Genomic DNA, 19,567 nt, shown 5'->3' with positions numbered 1-19,567 from the left:
CTACTGACATAGAACAAAGCTGGGGCCTGAATTAGATATCCACACAGTGTTTTATACAGCTGAGCAGACTGTTGAAAGGCAAGTTTGGACATTAGGGTGTTCAGTTTCAACATCCAAACTCCCCAACAAGGTGTTAATGCCCTTATGGACAAGAGCACAGAACACTGAAGAATACTAAATAAGGTGGTTTAGCTATAAGGCCTACACAAGCAACATTATCACCCTTTCTTCTTTCTTCCTCTGCCATTTTTTTTTCTCAAGAACTCAGATAGCCATCACAGGTAATCATTATTACCACAACTGATCTTGAATCTTTAAGCAAATAGGACAGAAGAAGTCATATTGCAGCTCCACAGAAGAATGAGACAATTCTGCTTAGGGAGGGACACCTTTTCTTAGGATTCACAAGACATTTTCCTCCTTACACTAAAGTGAACTGTAGAAATGTCACAGTTTTCCATAATTAAAAAAGAAAAAAAAAAAAGGAGAGATTCATCACTGTACATTTCTTCACCCTCAGGCTGTCCTTTCCGCCGAAGGAAGCCAGAAAGGCAAAGGTATCTAGTAAAAATACCTGCTTATCACCTCCCAAGCTGGCTTTGTGAGTAACTTGACACTGCAGCTGAACAGTCAAAACCACATCCGTGCTTTAATTAGAGGTAAGGGGAGCACCTACTGTTTGCATTTACAGTCTGTCTGGTTCATGAGCAGCAGGAGCAAGTTCAGCCATCGCAAGTGCTCAGCTTGTGCTGCTCTGATGCATGGTTTCAGCAGGGGAACAATTAAGCAGACCCATTCACAGCTGAAGAGACCACTAAATTTTGCCAAGTGCAGTCGCTAGTGTTTTATCCTTGCTACTGTATCACTGCACCACACAAATTATCAACAGAATCCATCTCTCTCTGCTGACAGCATGGGCATGGGGGTGTCTATTCTCCCAGGAACCCATAGGATATTTATTCTGCTAACTCATCCACTTGTATAGAGATTGAGCATATCCCATCTCATAAGAGGAGTTTGTTCTTTTGGAGAAAGAATTCAAGAATAAAACATCATCAATAAAGTGGTGGTATTAGAACAGCTTCACTGCAGAGACTGAAACAAAGGAAAGGCAAGCAGAAGGAAGCAGAAAGAATAAGTGGCTTGCTAGGATCTGAAAAACCAATGACAAGAGACACTCAAATGAAGAGCAAGATTAGTTTCTCATCACAAATTTTACAGATTAAAAAAAATCTCAGACAATGAAGGAAAAGAAAGAACAAGAGGAAAAAAATCCTATTCAGGAAATTGGTAGATCATGCTGTGAAAAACCTGGGATTATGGTAAAAATATTCCACTTGAAAGCTATCACAAGTAATGCAAGCTGTGGAAGAACATGATCCTTTGGTAACCAAACAACACACAAGTTCATAGCAAATCTGTAAACCTGTACTGCCAAAAAGAGCTGCTAAATACAATTTTAAGAACCATAGTGACATAGACCTACTTTCATGAGGCATGCTAAGTCAATCACCTCCAGCTGGAGTGACTTGGACTTAGGTATTTAATGAAACTTTAAATGCAATTATTTAACAATGGGCTACAATTACAAACACATTTTAAAATGCACCCTAGCATGCTGCAGTTACTTCTGTCACTGCTGTGTACTACTGAAGTTGTGCTCATTGTACCAACTAGTTCAGGCAAACATAGGGAAAGTCTGCTCTCAGGACAGCAGCTGGAGGCAGTGGTGTTATTTCAGATATAAACAAGTAAGCACGAGTAAAACTAAAATAAAAATGCTCTGAAAAGCTCTGAGCAGTTAAATGTAAAATCCTAAATCTTTTCAGTCACTCATGGCTACAGAGTAAGACAATGGAAATGTTCAAGCACAGTACTTAAAAATCCATCTAATCTTTATTTAATGATCATACTTTTTCAAAATATCAATCCTTCAAATATACTACAATGTATCAATGAGAGAGCACATTCTCTAAAACATGAGAGGGACTTTTATTTCAACTTTTGGGGTATTAACTCATTCAAGTTAGAAGAACAGCTTGTTCCACAGCCAACAGGCCATCTGCTGACCTTGTCTCCAGTGAATCCCATGGCAAAAGACCTCGTGATGGAACGACCCAGGCAACTGGGATAGACACCATTAAGTAAGAGACAGAATGAAGAAAGGAAAACTTTTGAGGTAACTGTAGACAAACAATCACTGCATCAATGCATTTTTTTTAAACAAAAAAAAAAAGAAAAAGATGAAGATATTTGCTCTGAAGCCACTAGACTATTACTGTATGCCTTGCAAACAGGGCTCATCTCTCTTGTTTTTTATAACAAAACTGTGGTAATAGAGTACACTTAAATAGTCTCTTTTCTATCTGCAACTTCCAAGTCCTTTATTCATTTAATAAAACAAATGTTCTTCACCTCCACAGCAGAAGATTCTATAAACCAGTTCATACTCATTGGAGTTTTGCTGTCACCTCATTTCAACATAAACTTGTCAACTCGTTATTGCTGACAAAAGGTACAAAAAAAATATTTTCAGAGTCTAATGCTCCATTCTGTCTTCCTTCAAGTAACTTTTAATACTTTTGAATTAGGGTAAGAAAAGTCAATGCAGACACTGCCTGCAAGGACATATAATTCAGTGTATCATTTCATAATCCAGCTGTCAACAGAGACAACATTTTTATAATCCATGTATTGTATGCGTGCCAGTATGAGATGAATAGTCCTGTAACTATAATCAATACCGTTCATTCAAACAACCGGCAGCAGCATTTCAGACAACTGGCAATTTCATCAGTTTCACTGGGCTGCCCAAAAATAAACAGCTTGAGAAGGATGAATGATCTCTGTGGTTATCTATAAATAATACTAATCTCAGTCATTTGTTTCAGGGGGTTCATCACTGGGAGCTGCAGAAGTTCATATCAGTGCAGAAGGCATGGTAGCCTTCAAGAAACTAAAGAAATGCTGATGAATTTTACTGTTGGTTTTTCATTCACACAGTTACTGTATTTACATACAGGCCCCGCTGAAAGCTCCAGGATCCCTCCAGTGCTTCAGCAGTTCCAGCTTTGCAGGAAACTCACACGATCTCAAGGACTGGTAAACACCTCAAAAGTCACACGGGATTCATAGAAAGCTCCAGTGATCTGAGCAAACCCAGCCTGGGTGGTGACTTACACTAATGTCACTTTCAAGGAAATGTGACCAAGTTTGGGTTTTTAACTACTTCAGTGTGAAACTTGCCCACTCTCAAAAGAGTTATTGAGAGGAAAACAAACCCAACAGCTCCATGTGAGTGAGACTAATGCCAAGGCTGATGGGCTCGAGGTGAACCCAGGCAGACGGGGAACAGAAGGCGCCATTCACAGTCCTGTTCACTGTCTCTGGAAAGTGAAATAGCTCTTTTTAAAATTTATTTTTAAATTATGCTCCTATCTATAAAAGCAAAGCAAGAACAGAGAACATAGAAAAAGGAATAAAGACAGCTGACTAAAGGGAAAAACCTCGTCTCTGTGGAGTACAGATCCCAAAGAAAGCTTCCAAAGCCCTGAGGTGAAAAAGATACAGTTGCTGTGGTTTCAGTGAGTCCCTCCCTGGCAGCCTTGCAGGGCTGTGGGCAAGGTACTGCAACACCACTGCTGCCTAGCATGTGACCCTGTACACTGGTGGGTCACCAGCCCTGGGCTGAGGCACGTATCTCCTGCTCCTGCAGGAAAATCTTCTAACCACCAGGAATTCTTACAGGTTTTCAACCCTATTTCACTGTAAGAATTACAAGACGCCTGGTGTGTGCTCTAGGGAAAAAAGAAAGACCAGTTCTCCCAAGAACCTAGAGGTTGGCACTCCTTGGCTTCCAGGCAGGATTTGTGGTGCCATGAGCCACCACTGCAGAGAGCTCAATACACCACTAGACTGCAGCAATTCTTTTCTGCAGGAACCATAAATGGGAGCCAAGGCCATCACCCCAGCTCCTTGGCATGGAGTGTAATGCTCCAAAGAAAATCCATCAGATGAGCTCTGCAGAAGTGCCCAAGCCCTCTGAACACAGGCTGAGCAGGAAGTAACAGCACATCTGTGTGTGTTGATCTGTTTAATTACCCAGGTAATCAAACTGCTGCTGCACCAAGCTTCAAAAGTCACATTGTTCCATCGACATCCAAAAATCACTTTTCAGCCTTAAAACCAGTTGCTCAGAAAATTTATATCCTGGCAATTAAAATAATCTTCAACTTGTAGCATTATCCAATTTACAAGCTTATTGCTAGTTTACTGACAATCAGCATGCCCAGCCACACTAAGGCAGCATTGCAGTGGGATGTTTTCAGCATAACCACCAACAGCAAAAGGATTAATGGCACCAGCTTCTCTGAAAAGGGAACACTCACCAGTGGACAAACAGGGGAACCCCCACAACCTCTACACCTCTGAGAAATTAAGCAGGTTGTGGCTGTTTTAAAATGAAAGCCCTGATTTTATGAATGCCTGCAGACAATTTTACTTTAACAATAAAGAAAAGCCAGCTTTTAAGAATGGGTGAATTTATCAAGCTGCACGTCTTTGATCATCAATATTTTTAAGTTACTACTTTTTATTCTATATTGCCAATAAATCTGTACACACTGTAACTGTAATTATCACAGCACAACATGATCCACTTCTCCTGGAGATTTAAAGTTGGACTCAGTTGCAATAAGCACCTGAACTAGGTAGGAAGATGGCTAAACTGGTAAAATAGCCTCTCAGTTCCAGGTAGATGATGAGGTAGCAGCATGCACTGTTATTAACCTGAAGTTCATAATGAGAGCTTAAATGAACAGTTCTAAGTGGACACAGGCCTTTGTAAGGGAGCTGCACTCCTGCAGCTGGCACTAATTGATCCTTTTGCTGGCAGGCTCAGTGGAAAAGGCAGCAGCAGCAGGAACCACAGGCCCTTCTCTGTCACGCAGAACAAAGTCACAGTCCTGATTATCCAGGAGGTTTGATCTTAATGCTCTACACTTCTACAGCTGCTTTCATCCAGGAATGAGGCAGCCAGGATAGCAGGGGAGACGGTCATGCTACTTTTGCCCTTCTCACACCCATTTTGCAGAAGGTCTCCTGTTTTTGGAGTTTTCAGATAGTTTTTCAAGTGTACTCCATGCACATTCAGTTACAGAGCTGAATCTCTGAGAAACTGAAATGATTCATATCTCATACACAATTTTACCCAGGCTTCTTGAAAACACAATTAATTTTGATTTTAATCCCCCTATAGAGAATTTTGCTGTAAACTGAAATCAACCCAGCATATACAAGAAATAAACTGAAATAATCAGTTTTGGAGACAACATAGTAGAAAGTAGAATTTTGTCCAGAAAGATGCCATTTTAAAATTCATGTGGAGATCCTGACTAAGGCAGACTATTGCAGTGCAGCAGATTCTGGAATCAATTAACTAAACAATTCTTATTAACACAGAGAATCTCCAGACAGTACCGAGGAAGCACAGAATCTCTGCAGAAAAGCCCGCAAGGAAAATATACTTTAATATCAAATTGTATCCTCCAGCGTATGCAGAGATTGCCTCAAATCTCAAATGCATCTTCTGTGAAGCAGGGGCTAGCACTGCAGAACAACACAATAAGAATTTGAGACAGGAAGTGCAGATAATTTATCTAAATAAAGCTTTCAGGAGAATAACTGATTTATGTTGATACTGATCCAAGCTGGAACCTGACCAGGATGCAGGAGTTAGCATCACTACCCACAATTGGTTCCCCATTTATGAAAAACTACAGCGTGTTTTTACACATGAAAATAAATTAAAATGCTAGCTTTATGCTTCTGTCAAAAGACCCCATTCTACCAGAGACATGTTCTTGAATTATCTATAGAATGACTCAGAAAAATGTGCAATGTTTTTCAGTCAAGACTATCACTATTCATGCAAGCACCTAAGAGACACAAGGAGTTAAAATTCACCGAAGAGTCTATGGTCTTTAATGTCACACAGCCTCTATTCATAAAAGAATTGCAAAATACATAAACTGATGCAGAGAAAAGTAGTAGCCTCACAGCTACAAAATACATAGCTGTAGTTGGGAAAGGGGGGGGAAAAAAGCAAATCTGAAAGTGGATATGGTATAAGTGACTTCTGCTAAAAGTAGGGTCAGCACTTTCCACTGGAGACTATTTGATTTACACTATTTTGTTTCAACTGAAAAACGAAATCTTTCCTTGGCAGATTCTGCTCTACAGAGTCTATTACAGATGCTTCTGAGATACCCAGCATCATTTATAAAGGGACACTTACTACTGCTGGACGTGATCATTTTGCTAAATTTCCCAAAGTTCCAGAAGAAAATAACATGCAATGCAACACAAGGGTGTATTCAGTTAATTGCTAAAGTCAAGAGTCTGGCCAACCTGCACAGCCCTGGAGAGAGGGTGTGCTATTAAGATGTTCAGGGTCTCCCCTGAAGAATCCATTGGCTGTCCTGGACCCACAGTCCCTACTTAGATCCAGGAAAACCCCAGGAGGGACCATTCTGCTTTTAGAATTTACTGATTTCACAGAACTACTCCAAACCTACCCTGGTGTAAATCACATCAGAGGAAGACCCCCATCATCTATCTTGACTGTCACAACATATGTCACAGTTGAGATGGCCACAACACACAGAGTGTCACCACACAATTTCAGAAGGCTTTAAGCACTCACCCAGAGTAACACCTTACCTCCTCAGAAGGCTTCAGGCACCTGCCCATACAGCGCAACACCAGCTCACTTCAGAAGGGTGCAAGCATCTGCCCTTCTTGTTCTTTAGCCCAGCCTTTTACACCCCTCCTGTTGATGCCCTGCACCCGTGTGCCCCTCACTGTTGATGCCCTGCACCCGTGTGCCCTCTGTTCCCTTTGGGGGTCGGTCAGTGCCCCTGGGCACTCCATGGCTCCTTGTATCAATGCTGCTCACCTGCTGCTCACAGCTGTGCCCACTGGGGATGGGGCTCAGCCCCACTCCCAAGTAGCACAAACTGTGTGCCCACACTGACTGCCCCTATCTATTCTAATGGGATTCAGAGGCTTTTTTTTTTCTTCTTTTTTTGAGGGTAGAACAATAAAGCACTGAACACTAGATCCCAGCGGCCACTGCAGATATGCACTACTAAGTATCACCATTTGCAATTTCTTTCTGTGTTATATAGAACAAAAAAAAAAACTGTCAGTAAAGCACACCTGACACATATCAACACACACCTTTGTAAAAGGACACTGCAGTTGTAGAAACCTTCACAACATTTACTACTGCATGTAGAAAGCTACACTGATCCATGCTTTAGAGCAGCTTCTGCACCTGGACTGCCAAACTGGAGTAGTGGAAAAGTTCAGGAGGGTTAACTGGTCTCATTTTGATAAATTTTGGGCTTATCTCAGTGCCTCTCCAGGTAATAAAGTAAATTGCCTGTAGATGGGGTGGAAAGACATGCTATACATACTTTGACTGACAAAAGTCGTCTATCCATGAAATCCATCACAAGCAGTTTGAACAATTTACCCTGAAAAAATCAGGATTTCTTCCAAATCACACACAATTTTATATTCACATCTGTATTCTATATGTTGTTATAAAAATTGGAGAGAACAGGTGCTTTTACACTGAAAAAGGCAGATTCATGCCTGCAGAAACATTTTGCTAACTTGGATGTGCTTTACCAAATTGTTTCAACCAGGAAAAAAATTGCACAAAACAGAAATCATCACTTCCAAAACAAAACATTTGACTTGAACTGAAACTGAGTAATATTTTTTAGGTCTGAAACTATTTTAAAAAGCTTTTATTTTTCATTCTCACATTTTCTAGTTGATCCCAATCTAAATCTTTAAAACCTTTTTGGAACTACATCTGAAATGAAAGATTAGCAAGTCACATAGCTCCCATCATTTCAATCATGATATTCTGGGATATACAATTAGTTTCTGGGATGCATAGAACAGTGGGATAATGGTTCTATAGAGGAAGTAGGTCTGAGCTGGCCGAGGCATTCAATATAAATATATAAAAACTATCATTAGTCATGAGAATCACTCTGCTGACATGGCTGAAATAGGAAAGAAATAGGATTAGCTGGCACATTATGAACATGTACCTTTTTTCTCTTTAGCCCATTTTCTATTCATCAAGAAGTCATAAGCAAATAGGCACAAAAAGCAATGTTTTAAAAAAGAAATTCAGAGTTGGATAGTAGGTATTATGCAGAATGTTTGCTCATTCAGCACTTCCTTTGGTTCAAGTGCTTTTCACATATTCCTCAACAGTGGTGAAGCCACCCTGGAGATGCTACTTGACTACTGCACAAACACTTCAGAGAAAGATGGGTGAGTACATTAAACTTGCTAGATAATTTAGAATCCCCCAAACAGGTTTGAGTCAATCCAGGGTTAGAGTTGGGGTCAGTCCTTTGCAAATCAATAGACACTAATTAGCTCTCATCTAACTGCTGGGAAAAAAAAGAACGCATGAACTTGAGTTTTCTGACCAGCAGAATTCATTAGAATTCAAACTTGGTGACAGAGGAGGTAAAGTCTAAGAAGACAAAACCTCTGTAACTGGTAAAAAACAGTGTTTCACCATGCTCTCCTGTAGAAAGACTACAAAAAGTTCATCACCTGAAAAAACTTTCCCATTACTACTTCACCCCAGGCCATCTTCCCCCTTGCAGGACCCCCTCAGCAGAAAACCACAAATTACAGCAGTGACAACCACCACCAAGTTTTAGGGAATTTAGCATGCACAGCAGAGTACAAAGACAAATCAGGATGTGTATCATGATGCAGCAACCCTGTGATCCACACAACCTGATCCATGTTCGCTAAGTGGGCTGCAGCACCCATATCAGACTAAGATCTCTGAAATGGAAATGAGCAAAGAAATGGGAGGCAGCCACCCCTGAAATGCACTGCTGCACATCTCTTGGAAAAGCTAGCAGCTGTGAGATACTGATTACAGCACTCCTCACTGGGAGAATCAACAGACAGCAGCACTTCTGGTAAAGACAGGTCTCTCTCCCATCACTCAAATAAACAGTCAGAGTGTGGGGTCAGGTAGGCAAGAAGTGGGCATTTGCTGTGCTGCAGTAGTATGGACCAGACCTATTATAAAGACCCAAAGGGCATAGCAGACAAAAAATTTTCCAGTATCAAATATTTTTTCTCTCCAACAGCTTTTCTTATTTCAGGTAAAGAGCTGAAAACTCCTCCTTAGCCAAGTGATAGATTGGCTTGCTGTACGGCTGTGACACATGTTCTCCCAGGTCCATCAGTGGGAATGAACATCTTCTTACAGCGAGGACAGCAAATTTGTAATTGCCAATTTCAATTCATTTTCAACAGGATCAAAAGTAGGCTGGATTTTGGTGAGGATTTTTTTTCTTCTTTTTTTTTTTTTTTCATTTTGTTGGTTGTTTTTTGTTTTTGGGTTTGTCTTTTTTAGGAAGTGGAAGAAGTGATCAATAAATTGAAGAAGATGCTGTTAGCCTAAGCTCTCCAGGGTTTTACTGGAAACAGCCTTGCAGTACCTCTGAGACAGAGGTAAATTTTACTATTCTTGTATGAGAGAGAGCAAAACTGTGCTATTAAAGGACAATCCAAATTACTACAAATCATGCTATGAGCCACCAGAGGATTCCACCATTTCTCAGGTTCAGTCCCTTTACCAGATAGGATAGGCCCAAATGCTTGATGTTTGCATGTGACAAAACTAGCCATGGTGAAATGAGCAAGCACAATTCCACACATCAGCCCAGGAGAAAGATGTGTGAAAATAATGTATGCACAAAATGAGTGACTGTGCACAGACTATACACCATCAGACACTAGCTATCTCTTACCCAGACAGCTGCATATAATTTCAAAGACAGTCCTTCAAAAACTCTCAGGATAGCTGAATATAATTTTAAAGCCAGTTCTTTTGCTAAAAAACTCTCAAGCTATTGAAGCACCCATACAGCCCTACATATTTTTTAAGTTTTTGACCAGAATTTGAAACATTACATTTGAATAAGCTCCAGGAAATATCAGCCCAACACAAGGGCAGGACCAAGCATTCAAAGCAAATCACTTAAGTCATAAGTGGACTGAAAGCAAACATGTAAATTGCACTTGAAACAAACCAAGCAAAAAAACTTTCATCAGATCTGAAACATCCAATCAGTCTAGCAAAATAATTACAGACAAGTGACCAGACGGGTCACTCCATTCCAGCAGAAGAGTGCTCACCTGCACTATTATCTATTCCAGGAAAGCAATTCATCCTTTCTACAAGTGCCTGGGCAAGTTAACCACAGCACTGTGTCTCTGCAGATTGATCCTCACGCATTAAGGGCTTCTGTGCCTCCTGTGTGGTGTTTGTGTCAGGGCTGCACATTGCCATTCGCTATTTTAGAAACAGTTAAGATGATAAAACAGATCCAGAGCCTCAGACACAATGGCAAGGATATGCAGGAATGATTGCTCAGTGGATTCACTGACATAACTCCTTCCCACATTCACTCTTGCTCTTTACACAGAAACCCTATCACCTGTTTCTCTCTTGCTCTGTGCATATACAATAGGATCACCACTAACACATCTTTGTGAGACCAACTGAAAAGGTACTCACTGCCTTTGAATATTTCACACATTGCTGTGCACTAATAAAATGAACTCTGCATTCCATATCTGCTGATATACAAGTATCTCCAAACTTCCCAACAGAGCCAAGCCAGAGTGTGCACTGTGAGGCTGTGTGGTAGTTATTAGTGCCCAGCTGCAATGGCTACAAGCAGCAGAGCAGGAGTGTCTACCCTGGAGTCTCCATCAGATGGCTGCACATGAAGACTCCAAGATGATTTCAAATTTGAAGTTTAAAAGGCATCTGATACTCTGAAGATCAACAATAATATAAAGCAGGTGATACAACAGAGGGAAGCCTCTGGCTCTGACAGGAAATTTAATGCATACATATTTAGAAGAAAAGAATCTCCATGGGTGAAATTTGGAAATTGCTTCACTGCTGTGATCATCACAGCTTCACAGAAAGTGTTTTATCTACATCAATCATTTATAATTTTTGGCTTTAGATCACCACGTTGTTCCAGTGGAAGTACAAGCCTTCACATAGCAAACCTCCTGACAACAGGTACAGAGCTTTTAGGCTGCCTTATGAGTTTCCTTAGAAAAGGAGTGATGGCCTTCCAGTGATCTCTGCTCTCCAGCAGCGTAGAAAGTACTGCTCCCAGATTGTAACTTAAATGCCCAAAACCAATTCACATAACACCTTTCTCACAATAAATGAGGACAGGATTTCATTTATATGGGTTAGCTTGGTTTGAAATGAATGATGAAAACACACTGTTGATGGTTCAAAAATAACATAGTCTAAAACATTTTAAGGATGCCGAACTAAATCAAAATTAGCATTCTAAAACTGGTAATGACAAAGTACGTACTTTAAATGGAAAATGTTCAATCGATGGTTTGTGACAATAAAGAAACACTGAAAATACATCAGCTCTCATTTCACACCTTCTTGCATAACAGTCCTACACTGGCAGTAGGATGGCCTCCCACCTCCCAGACACTGAACACAGTGAACCCAGAGGAAAGAAATCCACTGTTTTCTGCAGCTCTTGGACAAGATCCCGAATCAGCCTTCAACAAAACTGTGGGGCTTTTTCTGTGGTTGTTAAAAGCTTCTGTCACAGGCTAGTTTCCCATCATGGCACCTCCATTTCCTCCCAGAGATAAACTCCAGCTGTTACACATTTCATGGGAAGGGGTAGTTAATCAGTAGCTCTCCAACCTGCCCTAATACCCCCATGGGTCCTCCAGGCCCAGTGCTATATAGGAAAACTGAACAAATTCATATCTGCATCTGCACAAAATCCTTCCAAAACTAAACAAGTAAATGGCAGTCTTTACCATGCTTTACTCTTTATTCATTTGGTGAACTCAGAGTTTCTCAAAAAAGTGTCCATCCACATAATGGAACCCTAGCATCTGAACAGTACATCAATGTAATGTACACAGCAGAGGGGAGTAAGCTTATTCTGAAATTAATTTAGGAAATAATAGAACATAGTTTGAAAGTGGTATGGTTCCTTCTGCTAACAGTAAGTTCACATTAAGTTTAATGACAAATCATCTGCTTTACCATGAAGTGGAAACAAACATTAGTTGGAACACACCTTTCACATTTCAACCTAGACCAAATAATGCAAAAGCTTTGACCCCTAAACACAAGCCAGCTGCTTTTCTTGGTCATACAGCAGTTACACACAATACTTGAGTGCATTTTGCAGCATGAAAGGCATTTTCAGTGGTCTATAATGAGTAGAGCTGTGCAGAAAGCACATTTCCAGGTGTTTTCCCACAGAACACTGGAGAAAACAGAGTATATTCCATATGGGGAGAGTTCAGGCATCTCCCCTGTGCCCGCTGCTCCCGCAGAACCAGCAGCACCCGGCCCAAACTTGGCAATGCTTTCAGCAACACATGCTTATGCTTTTGGCAGAAGGGAGCTGACCACTTGCAGCATCAGTGTCCTTTGCCAGCTGGCCAAAGAGCACACAGATGCAAGGGAAGCAAATTATCTGCCCAGTGGCACAAAGAAATGCTGAACAGCACCTAAGAAAACGTGGGCCTGTGCACGTGCGTGCGAGTGCAAGTGAGGGTGCGTGTGAGCTCACACACCCCCCAGCTGGGCCGTGGGACAGGGAGCACTCGGTTAAACTGCAAAAACTGCCTGCTACTAGTCCGGAGGTATCATTTTCTGCAACACCCTCACAACAATGAATATGCACTTTTCCCATTAAAATCTTCCAAGTTGAATTTTGAGGATTAAACACAAGGACTGCAAGGATGCTAAAGTAAATTTTTATAAGTCTGAAATCAGACCCCTTCAAGAAAGTGCCGATACAACCACCTACAGGATTTTAGCAACCTAAGGTTAGCGTGTCTTTGCATCTTCCCTCTTTTTTTTTGTCTCTTGAAAAAATGAATGCTCATAAAAAAATCAAAACAAATCACTACACACCTATGTTTGGTAAAATACAAAAAGCTTTCTGGATTTAGAAGATACATAAGAAAAAAATCTCAGAAAAATTAATGGGACAAGAATTTGCAGCTGATAGGTTAGATTTAGCTGAGAGATGGAATCTATCTGTAGATTAATTAGATTCTACAATCACAGCCCCTTTTCATCTGCACACATCCCACCACTGTCATTACATGATCAACAGATTTTAATGAAAACTAAGCTTTTCATTAAAAATGCTTTGAGAAATTCAAAAGAGACTATACATAAGGTTTAGTTTACTTTTCTAAATATTTCTTGAAAATTGTACATAAGGCAAGTGCACATTTGTTGGCTGTAAAGGTGTACAACAGCAATTTTTTGCAATGACAGTGCAGAGAGGGAATATGAGATCTGTGTGCTAATGAGCTGACACTGCAGAGGCTGGAGCAGTGTTAGTATAGTGCACTACAAGTGCAGAGCAGAATGACAGACGTGGGCTATTTCTAGGGAATGTAATCCACAGAACTATACACACAATTCAACATTAACACCAACATCCTTCATCAGATTATGAGAAATGCATAGGAGATATTGCTTCAGTGACAAATTTATATATTTGAGTTGTCATATTCATATTATTCTGAAAAAGCTAGCTCACTCACTACATGAGCATTTTTAAAGAAAATATAACCTGATTTTGATTTTATAAATTCATAGGTCAAGTCAGCTTGCTTTCTGTTTCTACTGATAGCAAAAAGCTGCATATTTTAAGAAATGTTATAATTTCCCTAGAGCAAACTGATAAACTTCAATTCACCTTTAAATACACTGGAATTTTCATCTGTGTTTGCATTTGTTCTCTGTTAAGATATCATACAGCTAAATAAATAAGTGGGCAGATAAATACAGAGTAGATAAATACTGTATGAATGTGTGTAAATTAAATATACAGAGAGAGGCTTGGCGCTAGCAGTGAAGCAGGGAATACACGTACATAAATCAGATTATGCATCATTTAACTGAAAAAGCAATGAGAGGGAGGGGCATAGGACAGGAATTTTCTTCTGCTTCTAAACAAGTTTGTTCCCAGGTTGGGATATTGCCAAATCTGCCGTAGCAGAGGTGGGCTATTTTTCTCAGGCTCATGAGAATACTTCAGAAGAGGTTTTTTTTCTCCTCTGGAATGCACCAGATTGCATCAAACGGGATGTGCAGCTGCACAGTAAGAACCTAAGTCTTTCTGAGCTGAGCCCCCTCAATCCCTGCACACAGGAACACTTACTACAGTCATTATCATACAAATCAATGCAAAAGAGAATGAAAAGTATTATGTTATGGATACTGACTAGTACAGGCACTAGGCTTAGGCTACACATGCTCTTTTCTTATTTCCTCTCAGCTCCTGTACCTATCCCACCACAAAGTCAGCCTCAGCCTCCCTCCCCAGTGGGGGCAGAGTCACTGCAGGTTTCTCTCCTGTGGAACCCTGCCAATTGCAAATATTGATCAAACGGCTGTGTGACAGCACTGGAGACAATGTATGCTTATCTCCAAGAGAGGTAAAAATGTTGTGGAAAGAATTCCTTCGTGGATATGGCAGCATACTGAAATTATCTGCCACTCCCATAGAAAATGAGGATATGGGTAAAGGCTGGAATTTTGGTCAGGTAGTGTGAGGAGCTATTAATTCATCCTAATGCATTGATACACATAAGTGTTCTGACTTTCAAAGATAATTGGTACCAGATTCAAAAGAATAACTGTTCTGATGGGGTTTTTTGTATTTTGAGCTGCTGACTGGTGACTTGGACTCACCGTTTTCTTTTCTTATCAACAGTATTATGAGATGGCTGACACAGTACAGACAAGGTCACCTTTTCATTTTCTTTCGTCTGTTTCTTTTTTCACATCTTCTGCTTTTAAATAGGTTACTGTAGGTACATCTTCTTTGGTCTACAGTTTCTCCAGAGATTTAAGTTTTCCTAATTTTACTACACTGGTAATATGGGCGTTGGAACAAGCAGGCCTGCACTACAGAAAACCATCCCACTTTACCAAAATTGCCACAGCTTTTAATAAGCATTGACAAAAATCATTAGATGTCAGAAGATGAGTAGAACACTGACTAAATATACTGACTGCCCTAAACAAGTGTGTGGATCACTTCTGTTGGTGGGAGAAGAGCCAGTAACAACTTTAAAAAAACAATTAATAATTAATCACCCAAGCAGTTCAATGTATTTAGTTTAAATCCATATAATTGATATTTAGGAAACTGTGCTTGAGATGCAGCCTCTTGAAGGGATTACACTGATTAAGGATTAATAGTCTGATGTTTGTTGTAAGAGCTGTTGAAATTGGATAGGATTAGTAAAATAAGATGCAAAGTAGAGACACGATTTTATGTACCATTTTTTTCCCACTTTACCAAGTATTTTTATTGTACATTACATAATTAACCCCCCTGAAAAAGTTTTAAAGGTTCGACTTCAAAGTCCTTTGGAGAGTGTAACACTGCACTACCAAGAAGCAGTCACATGGGGGATATGTTAGAATATCAATCCAAAATTTGTCCAAATATTTCCATACTGTATATTTTTTAACCATCAACTTTCTCAGAATATACAGTGGGACAGGAATGTAAGAACTATTCTATCTCCTGCAAATAAAAAAATAAATAAGTTATTCAAAACACATAATGGTTTTAAAGCAAAAAATACTATTTTTCTGAACTCCAGTACTTCATTATTTCAGTACAATGCTTCCTCTTTGACCATTTTACACTGTGAGTATAAACCTGCAAACTGTGACGAGTAACCCGTTCATAATATGAAGTTAGTACATTGCATTCAGCAGTCCATTAGATCATGTGCAGACATGTATCTCCACATTGCAAAGTGCATTAGTTACCTTGGAAGAGGTCTCCTTTCATTTTCAATAATTTACAATGAAACTGGTATAGAATCAAATTTGGATACAGCAGTAAAACAAACATCCAGGAACTACTATTGGAAAAGGAATGCTTTTTAAAATGCAGAACACGCACAAGTCTCTCTGAAAGAGATTTTGCATCTTAACACTACATTAGCAATACTCAAAGTTCTATTTTGCATCTTCTGTTAATAAAAGCTCAAATTGTATGTGTGCACTGCTTGTGCAGAGCTATTTCTCCTAATGCCAAGTGTTCTGATTCCATTTTCTCTCCCCTCAGCTCCAACACTATGTGTCAGTTTACAGTCTCCTCAGCTTTTCACAGGACTCTCACTGTAAGAAAACAACTCAGTATTTCAAGGCAGATGAGGCAAGTAAGCCCCTCTAGCCTTCTCCCTCTTAAGGTCACTTCTAAACAGTGGTTTCTGGTTTTTCCCTACATAGTATATTATTTGCAAATTATGCCTTTTCACACAGCTAGGTTGTAGCCTCAAATGAAAAGGGATCTTACTTCAGCAGCAATTCACTGATTGCAGCTACACAGCACTGCTATATCAACAACATGGTTGTTTTCCTGAAACACAAAACTAAGGGAAGGAGGTGGTAAGAGAACTTTTCCCAAGGTATTCCATATAATGCTGCAAATCTATTAAACCTCCAGTCACTACACACATTTGTTGCACTATATTGTATGACCAAGAACTCTAGGCTACCAGGAAGGAACCGAACGCAGGATAGATAACAAATTAATATATTTTTTAAAACCAGGTATTTACTTACAAGCATTAGTCACTGAAAAACTGTTGGAAGAGTCCAAGTGATCTACGTGATAGTTCAAATGGAAGGGCTTTTCTGTGGTATTTTGGTTTGTGTTGTATAGCTGCACAGCAAATCGAAATGCACTGTGCTCCTGAACAGTGTTCCTCATGAAAAGTCCACCTAGGTGAGGAGAAAAAAAAAAAGGGAAAAAAGGAAAAAGGTATTTCAGAATTAGTTCTGAGGAGAAACAATGGCAATAAGTTATATTTGCTTGCTGCACACTGCAGGAGCAGGAGCAGCCTGAACGTGAGCCCTTAACTCTGACAGAGCACCTATATGAAATACATATTCCAAGTCCAAAGTTGGGCTTTTAAAGCCACAAACCACATCCAGGTGCCCCCTGAGCAATGAGAGTCGCTTGGAGCTGCAGGTGCACCTTGAAAACCAGGCCACTTCTAAACGGATGCCCACGCAGAGATTTAAAAGTCTAACTTGGGGAACCGTGGCACCTAAATCTTGTCCAGACTCCCGAAATATCGGCACTGTAGTTATGTGCGGGGACACGGCGGCGTGCGGCGTGGCAAACGTGCGGTTTCACGGTCTGGTGGAGCGATAGCGCGGCCGAGGGAAATGATGCTCCGAGGGACGGCAGGGAACAGCCCCCACTGCACTCGCTGCCCTGAGCCTCCCGGCTCGCTCGGTCCCGGCTTTCGGGCACGTCGCTACAGATTCACGCCACGACTCTCTCACATTTTGTGCTCCACGGGATGCGCTGCTCCAGGGCACGGTTCCGCAGAGCGCGGACCCGATCCCCGCCGCTCGGAGGGGTGCGGGCAGCCCGGCGCCGCTCGCAGCCGCCCGTCGGCGCAGCCCGGGCACCGCCGCTGCCTCTCGCCCCCCAAACAGGGGAACGAAGCGGAGCAGGGCTGGCTCCTTCCCCGCTGCGCCCGGGCTCGCCCCCCGCTCCCCTCCTCACAACTTCCCCCCGGCTGGCGGGGAAGGCGCGGGTCGCGGTGCCGCGGCGGGCGCTTACCTATACTGATGGTGTTGGGGAACCCCGCCAGAGCCTCCCCCAGCAGCCCCGCCAGCAGCAGCAGGAGGGTCCGGGTCGCGCTCTGCCCCATTTTCTTCAGCCCCTGCGGTTCAGCCCCTAAACCGAAACTGGCGGCACAGGCATGGGCGCAACTGGAGACTCGGAGCGGTGTCAACGGTGGTGGCGATGCTGGCGGAGGTGGTGGGGAGGATGGTCCCCCTCCTTTCGTCTCTTTTTTTTATTCTTTCCTTCCCCAAATCCCTCTGCTCTCGTCTTCACCCCAGTCTAGCAGGGCTCATTGGCTGCGAGATTGCCTTTCTCCCCCGTCGCCAGCAGCTCCCCCCCCCCCCCCAACGCAGGGACTTCCCCCAAAGATGGTGGGTAGCGGAGCCGCCGAGGCTGCTCCGCCCGGGCCGGGAGGGGGTTATCGATCAAACTTGGCGTGAGGCGGGCTGGCAGCCGCTCCGCTCCGCTCCGCTCGGCTCGGCTCGGCCCGCCCGCCCAGCCCCGGCGGCTCCGGCCGCGGCTCAGCGCTCGGGGCTGCGGTCGGCGGGAGCGCACCGGCCTCACGTGGGGCGGCCCCCGGCCTGCAGCTGCCCCTTTAAAGCTGCATCGGCTCGATATGTGTGTGTGTATGTGAGAGAGAGTGCGGTGCGTGCGCCTGTGGGCGGGCGGGGGAGGGAGCGGGGAAAGGAAGGAGGGGCAGGGAGCCGAGCCGAGCCGAGCCGGGGCCGGCCAAGGAGGCCGGGGGTGGTGGCGAGGTGGCCGCGTCCTGCCCGTGCCCGGTGCCAGTGCCCGGTGGGCGGTGCGGGCGCCCCAGAACTTGCGGGCCGGGAGGCAGCAGAGGCGGCTCGGGGCCGGGGGCGTCAGGCCTGGCGATGGCCGGGGCAGGCGGGTTCCGCTGGGCCCCTCCTGAGGGGAACGGGCTGGGGAGAGACGTGAGCGCAGGGACTACCGAGGGAGGGCTGCAAGGGGCCACAGCAAGGGATGCCGAGGGACCGTGCGTCTCCCGAAGGGGCTGCCGGCCCTGCGCCCGAGTTCTCCCCATCCCTCCTCCAGTGCCAGCGCATCAGCAGGGAAGCATCATCCGCCCACAGTGCTGTGAAGAAAGACAAGAAGAGTTGAATCCCACACGAGGGAATGTTAGGTCCTTCCCAACCTCCTCTAAAGGAAGGAACTGAAATAAAGTCTCCTCGTTTCATCCTTGATGCTGGAAAAAGACATAACATTTGTGTCAGCTGATGAGCTGCCCCAGCAAGCGCACACGGCAGGGCCAACCTAGTGGTCGCAGGGGAGCAAGGGGATGGGTGGCAGACATCCCGTGTGTCTTGAACACAAGCCCTGAGACACCCCTCATATCCACAGGGAGCTGCTGTGTCTGCCTGAGTCAGTTTCTCTGTGGTCTTTCACGCACCTCCTTGACACTTCGCTGTATGGATCCTACAGTGATCTTTTTGCTGCTTTAGGGCTCACAAAACTGTACAAAATGGAGACATAAAAGCAATACTAGGTGGAGTTGTCCATCTCATAGGCCTAGCAAAGACTGTTCTTCCCTTAATATTTGCTTTTCCTCAGATTTCAGCAGGTCACTTTACCTTGGTGCCTTGTGCTCTGCTTCTTTTTTTTTTTCTTAGTCTTAGACTGTGGGATTATTTGGGTTGATGTTCAGTTCAGTTAGGGATAATATTAAATGCAGTTGGCTTTGCATTTGTAAAATAATCAACCAGTGCCACTGGCTGGAGCATGATGTAAGTAGTCAAGGTGTAAGATTGAACATTGCTGCAGATTACTGCACAAATGCTGATGAA

At 42.8% G+C, this 19,567-nt stretch overlaps 1 protein-coding gene across 3 annotated transcripts in view; it reads right to left on the bottom strand.

Annotated features, from left to right (window-relative positions):
• GRIA3 (glutamate ionotropic receptor AMPA type subunit 3) overlaps positions 1–18,103 on the bottom strand; it is a 144,186-nt gene extending 126,083 nt beyond the window's left edge. For all 3 annotated transcript variants that reach the window (XR_007777610.1, XM_009090359.4, XM_050974474.1), the window contains exons 1-2: positions 17,760–18,103; positions 16,748–16,906 (exon numbers count right to left, since the gene is read on the bottom strand). Coding sequence is in view for 2 of the 3 variants with exons in the window: in XM_009090359.4 (XP_009088607.1) it covers positions 16,748–16,906; positions 17,760–17,850 (250 nt within the window). In the remaining variant the exon portion in view is untranslated. The remainder of the gene's footprint in view (positions 1–16,747; positions 16,907–17,759) is intronic.
• Positions 18,104–19,567: the final 1,464 nt, after the last annotated feature.

This window comes from Serinus canaria, chromosome 4A (genome assembly GCF_022539315.1).
Source record: "Serinus canaria isolate serCan28SL12 chromosome 4A, serCan2020, whole genome shotgun sequence".
Classification (NCBI taxonomy): domain Eukaryota; kingdom Metazoa; phylum Chordata; class Aves; order Passeriformes; family Fringillidae; genus Serinus; species Serinus canaria.
Note: the sequence above shows the minus strand (reverse complement) of the source record. Positions and strands in the feature narration are given on the sequence as shown.